This window comes from Bos javanicus, chromosome 23, assembly GCF_032452875.1.
Source record: "Bos javanicus breed banteng chromosome 23, ARS-OSU_banteng_1.0, whole genome shotgun sequence".
NCBI classification, from domain to species: Eukaryota; Metazoa; Chordata; class Mammalia; order Artiodactyla; family Bovidae; genus Bos; species Bos javanicus.
In genome coordinates, this window is record NC_083890.1 from 11,126,733 (window position 1) to 11,133,673 (window position 6,941).

The 6,941-nt window shown below is 53.5% G+C and overlaps 1 protein-coding gene across 1 annotated transcript; it reads left to right on the top strand.

Annotated features, from left to right (window-relative positions):
- The first annotated feature begins 420 nt into the window (after positions 1–420).
- On the top strand, positions 421–5,613 carry PIM1 (Pim-1 proto-oncogene, serine/threonine kinase). Its single transcript, XM_061398055.1, has 6 exons — positions 421–724; positions 839–945; positions 1,056–1,106; positions 1,205–1,571; positions 3,135–3,311; positions 4,059–5,613. The coding sequence occupies exons 1-6, from the start codon at positions 643–645 to the stop codon at positions 4,214–4,216; spliced, it is 942 nt and encodes a 313-aa protein (XP_061254039.1). The 5' UTR covers positions 421–642; the 3' UTR covers positions 4,217–5,613.
- The last annotated feature ends 1,328 nt before the right edge of the window (positions 5,614–6,941 follow it).

The window sequence follows — 6,941 nt, forward strand, 5'->3', positions numbered from 1 at the left end:
TTGGCTGAAGGCGCGCCGGCGGGGGCGGGGCCGGGGCGCGGCGACGGAGCGCGAGCGGGGAGGCGGGGGGGTGCGGAGGGGAGTCGCCCTGTCCCGCCGCTCCCCCACCCCCTCTCCTCCCCCTGCCGGCCCGGCCGCCCGGCTTCCCCCGCCTAGGCCTCCCGGAGAGGCCCCGCCCCATCCCCGCCCGCCCGCGCGCCCCCTCCCCGCCGGCGCGCTCCGCCCCTTTTACTCCTGGCGGCAGGGCGAGCCGGGCGTCTGCTGCAGCGGCCGCGGTGGCGGAGGAGGCCGGAGAGGACTTGGCGGCGGCGGCGGTGGCGGGACCGGCAACAGCAGCAGCAGCAGCAGCTACAGCTATACACTCCCTGTGCCGCAGCGCTGCCACACCAGCCCCTCGAGCCGCCCACCCTGCCGCCCGCGGCGCTGCCTGACCCTGCCGGCGTGTCCGTCAGCCGCCAGCCCCGGCAGCGCCCCCAGTCGTCCTCCGACTCGCCCTCGGCCTTCCGCGCCAGCCGCAGCCGCAGCCGCAACGCCACCCGCAGCCTCAGCCCCGGCCTTAGGCACAGCCGCCGGCGCAGCCCCAGCCCCTACTGCAGTAGCTCCTCCAGACACAGCCTCTTCGCCGACACCCTGGAGGTGGGGATGCTCTTGTCCAAAATCAACTCGCTTGCCCACCTGCGCGCCGCGCCCTGCAGCGACCTGCACGCCACCAAGCTGGCGCCGGGTAAGTGCCTCTCTCCCCCCAACCCTGGATGGAGGTGGGGGGCGACTGGACCTCGAGGGTGGGAGCTGGGGGGCTCGCGGGCCGTCACTGAGTCTCTTGGGACTCCTTTCCTAGGCAAGGAGAAGGAGCCCCTGGAGTCGCAGTACCAGGTGGGCCCGCTCCTGGGCAGTGGCGGCTTCGGCTCGGTGTACTCAGGCATCCGTGTCGCCGACAACTTGCCGGTGAGTGGGTGCCCGGCTTGCGGGGAGGGCGAGCCGGCCGGGGCACGCCGGTGTGTTTTGCCCCCCGGCGAGGGAATCTCTAACAGAGACTCTATGGGGGGGCTTTCCAGGTGGCCATCAAGCACGTGGAGAAGGACCGGATTTCCGACTGGGGAGAGCTGGTGAGTATCCTGGAGGGAGCGACCCCCCGGGATGGGTGGAGTGGGGCAGCCTGTGACCCGCCCCCGCCCTAACTGCAGCCCCCCTCGCCCCTCTGCAGCCTAATGGCACCCGAGTGCCCATGGAAGTGGTTCTGCTGAAGAAGGTGAGCTCGGGCTTCTCCGGCGTCATTAGGCTCCTGGACTGGTTCGAGAGGCCCGACAGTTTCGTCCTGATCCTGGAGAGGCCGGAGCCGGTGCAAGACCTCTTCGACTTTATCACGGAAAGGGGGGCTCTGCAGGAGGAGCTGGCCCGCAGCTTCTTCTGGCAGGTGCTGGAGGCGGTGCGACACTGCCACGACTGCGGGGTGCTTCACCGCGACATCAAGGACGAGAACATCCTTATCGACCTCAATCGCGGCGAGCTCAAGCTCATCGACTTCGGGTCGGGGGCGCTGCTCAAGGACACCGTCTACACGGACTTCGATGGTGAGTCAGGCCTGAGGGGGAGCTCCCCGGGAGGAGAACTGCCCAGGTGACTCGGTCTGGCCTGGAGGCCTCGGCAGGCTTCCCTCCCCGGCCCTTTGTAAAGGTCATCGGGCCGCCTGGCTCGATGCTAACAGGGGTGGGGCGAAGGAGGGCTTCCCAGGGTAGGAAAGCTGGGAATTTCGAGCCAGCTGAACCTGTAATGTCTCTGGCATGATTTTATTTTTTAAGTGAAATTCAGTGGGTTCCAAGCTTTCTCCGTGAATAAGAGGTTGTGGGCAACCGGCCGTAGCCCAGATTTCTGAAGTCTGACCCAGTTTCCCCGCCAGTAGAAGGATGGGAGGGAGGGGGACAGGAGGAGGAGAGAGCGGGAGAGATGAAAATTGATTGCCGGTTTTGTCATTTTTGTTTTGATTTATAAGGGAGTTTTCGGTGAGGTAGTTTTTAGAGCTGCAGTGTGTGTGTGTGTGTGTTTTTCCCCTCCCCTTTGATCTAGGGACGAATAAGGAAGAGAAGAGTAGTTTCACTAAATAATTCATTTTGTTGGTTCTTGTTATTATTATTTTACTTTGGTGGTGATGTGGAGTGAGGGAGTCGGGAATGAATGTTGTGAAATAGGATCTCTTGCTGGTTTGAAAATTAGTTGGGTGTCTCCACAGAGAGGATGAAAACCTATCCTAGGGAGGGGCTTGGAGCGGGTTCTTTCAGAAAAGATGGAATGGAGAGCTCGGAGATCAAAGCAGAGGAGGGTGGGTCATCATCTGAGCGGCTTAGCCTAACAAACGACAGCCTTTCAAAACTTGTGACTGGGGCTTGTGGTTTGTGTTTATTTGCCCTTGGAGGACGCTGGGTTGGGCTGTATTTTTTTTTGTATTTAACAGTTAATGGCTGGCCGGGTCCTCCCATGTTTTTTCCTTCCAGTCTTTGCTGCCCCCTGGTGAGCGCCAGCGGGATGGCCCCACATTTTTTTTTTTTTTTTTACAACTCAAAGTTTGTAAACAGGAATCACGTGGTCTGAAGCCAGCCCAGCAGCGCAACCTCTCCGTGGATGGAGGAAGGGGTGTGGGTGTCTGCCCTTGCATTCAGAGGCCTCTGAAAGGGCACCCTGACTTAGGATATTGTGCAAGTGTCCTTGCCTGGATCATATCTGAGGTGGCACTCTAACCCGCTCCTGGGCAAGGACCTTTAATGCAATTTAAGGATAGTCTGTGGAGATACTTTCCTTGATTATGTATGTGTTCATCTCCTCCAGTTGTGGGTGGTCCTCCCACATCCAAGCCTGGTGCTTGGGTCTGTGGCTGGCCCTGTTTGTTTCTTGGAGCTGTTTGTTTATGGTCTGGGCTGATAGAGAAGTCCGTAATGCTTTGGGTTGGAGAGTTGCCATAAGCTGCTCAACCACTCCTGTTAGCCCTGGGGAGGGGGGGGATTGGAGTTCACTCAGCTGCTGACAGAAGTAGGGTGGTGCCTTTTTTTTTTTTTTTTTAAGTTACTCAGCATACCTCTCAGTTGCTTTGAGTTTTATTTTTGCTAAAAGCATGTTTTCCTTCTTATTCCCCTGACGCACAGGGACCCGAGTGTATAGTCCTCCAGAGTGGATCCGCTATCATCGCTACCATGGCAGGTCGGCAGCCGTCTGGTCTCTGGGGATCCTGCTGTATGACATGGTGTGCGGAGATATTCCCTTTGAGCACGATGAGGAGATTGTCAGGGGCCAAGTTTTCTTCAGGCAGCGGGTCTCCTCAGGTAACTTCTGGGAAGCCCCTTATTGAGGAGAGGCTGGAATCACGAGGCTGATAGTCCCCGACGAGCTTGGAGAGCTTTACTCCCCAGGAGAGGCTGTGACCCTTGGTTTAGCAGGATTCTTGGCCAGTGATTCATGCTAGAGAGCCAGTCTGCAGGAATCAAATGATGTGCATTTGTGGGTGTTTTTGCACCTGTGAGAATATTAGGAAGAAAAAGATCATTTAGTATCACTGAAAGATTTTTTTCATTTGTTTTTGAGTATCCAAAAATCCTGATCCCTTAACTCCTGGCTGTTTTGCCTGGGAGTAAAAAGTTGAGGGCTCTTTGAGCCTTCTCCCTTAAGGCAGGCCAGGCCCTCTAAATACTGCGGTTCCAGTGACCTCATCGTGGGTGGTGTTCATATTCATAAGTCGGTAGGTGAATTGAATCACCTCATCATGCTTAGTGATGGCTCATCAAAATCCCTTGTCATCATCCTTCCTATTTTTGGTAAGTGGGCGTCGTGGGAAAGGTCTTGAAGTTTGAAAACCACAGGTTTAAGAGGGGAGCTTTTTTTTTTTTTTTTTGCTGAAAGCAAACTGGAGGATCTATATGTTAGTTAATACCTTCTCATTGAAGAAGCAGCCTTCTAGAAAGGGCCCGGTCTCTCGGTTGGATCCCTGACCTGTGGGCCCCTGGGAAGCAAGGTGGGAAGACCTTTACATTGCAAAAGCAAGTTGAGTCATTCTAACCCCTTTCTTTCTCCAGAGTGTCAACATCTCATTAGATGGTGCTTGGCCTTGAGACCATCAGATCGGCCAACCTTCGAAGAAATCCAGAACCATCCGTGGATGCAAGACGTCCTCCTGCCCCAGGAAACTGCTGAGATCCATCTCCACAGCCTGTCGCCAGGGCCCAGCAAATAGCTTCTCCCACAGGTTTTTCCCTCCCTGTCAGATGCTCAAAGGAGGGGAAGTGTCTTGTCTCCAGCTTCCCAAGTACCAGTGACACTTAATCTCCAAGCAGGACAGTGCTTGATACAGGAACAACATATACAACTCATTCCAGACCCCAGGCTCCTGGAGGCTGCCTCCCAAAAAGGAGGAAGAGACTCCACTCCAGGCGTCCTAGGCCTCCACTCCTCCCATAGAAGCTCTCCTTCTCACTGATGTCCAGCATCGCTGGACTCTGCAAAATCCCAGGGGTGGGCGGCGGTGGGGGGTGGGAGTAGGTCAGGATCCTGCCATGGAACTGTTCCCTTCATCAAGAGTTCTGCTGAATGCCGTGACGGGTCGGGCGGGGGCGGGGCGCGCGGGTTGGGGTGGGTTAGGACTAGCACCATTTTAAGTCCCTGTCACCTCTTCCGACTTTCTGAGTGCCTTCTGTGGGGACTCCGGCTGTGCTGGGAGAAATACTTGAACTTGCCTCTTTTACCTGCTGCTTCTCCAAAAATCTGCCTGGGTTTGGTTCCCTCTCTTTCTCCCTTCCCCCTTTCCCCCCATCCTTCATGTGAAAGGTGCCATGGAAGAGGCTACAGGGCCAAACGCTGAGCCACCTGCCCTTTTTCCACCTTTAGTAAAACTCCGAAGTGAACTGGTCTTCCTTTTTGGTTTTTACTTAACTGTTTCTAAGCCAAGACCTCACACACATACACACACACACACACACACACAAATGCACAAACAATGCAAATCAACAGAAAAACTGTAAATGTGTGTACAGTTGGCATGGTAGTGTACAAAAGGATTGTAGTTGATCTAATTCTTTTTTAATTTTGCCTTTTAAGTTATTTTACCTATTTTGTTTTGGGTTTTTTTTTTTTCCTTGGAAAGATGATGCGCGTTCTAACCTGGAGGTCAATGTTATGTATTTATTTATTTATTTATTTGGTTCCCTTCCTGCTCCAAGCTTCCACGGCTGCTGCCATAGTTTCTTTTCTTTCCTTTCCTCCTCTGACTTGGGGACCTTTTGGGGAGGGCTGCGATGCTTGCTCTGTTGGTTTGTAGGGTGACGGGACTCAGGCGGGATAGCTGCCGCAGCTCCCTGACTGCTGCGGGGGGGTCCCCCTCGCCGGCTTCCCCAAGTGGGCGTGGGGTCCGGGGGGTGATGGGGGAGGGGCGTTGCTGACTTGTGTATATAGGATAGATATATGAAAAGCAGTTCTGGATGGTGTGCCTTCCGGATCCTCTCTGGGGCTGTGTTCTGAGCAGCATGTAGCCTGCTGGTTTTATCTGAGTGAAATACTGTACAGGGGAATAAAGAGATCTTATTTTTTTTTTTTTTTATACTTGGCGTTTTTTGAATAAAATACTTTTTGTCTTAAGTTGTGGCTTAAGTGTTATCCATACAGAGGCATGCTAATGTGCTCTTGGTAAGTGCCAAAATCTACCCTGGGAAGGAAAGCGGGGAGTGGTCTCTCTGAATCTGATTGCTTGCCATAGGGCTTCTGGGATACACACTTTTCTGAAATGAATGTATGGCCAAAGAGTAGATGGGCCAGTTCTTGTGTGGACGAGATTTGGCTGCAGGGGCCCAGTGAAATCCCAACCTCTGTTCCCAATATGAATTATATTAGGGCTGGGCTAAACCAGCACTAGTCAGATTTCATGAAAGGCCACTGGAAGTTCCTTGGGCATGGAACAGTAGAGCATTTGCTGGAAAGTTCCACTGGACAAGGCAGACCTAGAGATGCCAAAATCTTGCTAAGCTACCAGTTGAGGCTGTTTGCAATTATCTCTCCCACTAGTAAAACATTTTGAGCATGTGCCCTTGATACATGTTGAGTTTACTGGAATACTATATACTTGTGCTATTTCTAAGTTCTGATTCAAGCTCCCTTCACCTTTGGTGTGGGGTTTAGTCATTGACAACAATCAATAAACAAGAGTTTTCCTCCAGTAGTTGCTCAGTCGTGTCCCAACTCTGCGACCCCAAGGACTGTAGCCTGCCAGGCTCCAATGCCTATGGAATTCTCCAGGCAGGGATATTGAAGTGGATAGCTATTCCCTTCAGGGAATCTTCCTGACCCAGGGATCAAACCCATATTTCATGTCTCCCGCATTGGCAGGCAGATTAGCATCTGAGCCACCAGGGAAGCCCATTCCTTTCCAATGTGCTTCACAAAAAGTTTTGTAATGAGATGGTTTGATCCCTGGGCTCGGAACCTAAGCTTGCGTGCTCTAAAGCCCCTGTGCTGCAACGAAGACCCAGCACAGCCAAAAAAAAAAAAAAAATGCTTATAATGGGAGTGGCTGAAATGTTAGCTCTGCCATTTTCTTACTGCTTATGCTGGGATAATTAGCATTTTCAGTCCAAGGCTTGTTTGCAGGGATCTGTTTAAGCCCCGTGTTCATTATGTGAGAGTTTAAATGGTAGAATCCACGAATGCACTTGGTGCACGTGGCCCGACTCCCATCTGATGCGCTGAAAGTACACTGCAGTACCACTGTCCGTGTGCGTATCAAGTATTTGTAAAATACTGGTTTCTCGTTTCTTTAGAAGCCATCAGTAGCAGACTTCCCCTTGGGTCATCCTGCTCCCTACCGCCGGTGCATACACACACCCTCTGACCACTGGCCCAGATGCTGTCTTGTCAGGCTGAGGGTCCAGGCTGCAAATACCGCTACTCATGTCTACCCTTAGCTTGGACTG

Coding starts and splice junctions, on each gene's coding strand:
- PIM1 (XM_061398055.1), top strand. CDS start 643: ATGCTCTTGTCCAAAATCAACTCGCTTGCCCACCTGCGCGCCGCGCCC. Junction 946..1,055: donor GTGTCGCCGACAACTTGCCG/GTGAGTGGGTGC, acceptor GGGGCTTTCCAG/GTGGCCATCAAGCACGTGGA. Junction 3,312..4,058: donor CAGGCAGCGGGTCTCCTCAG/GTAACTTCTGGG, acceptor TTCTTTCTCCAG/AGTGTCAACATCTCATTAGA.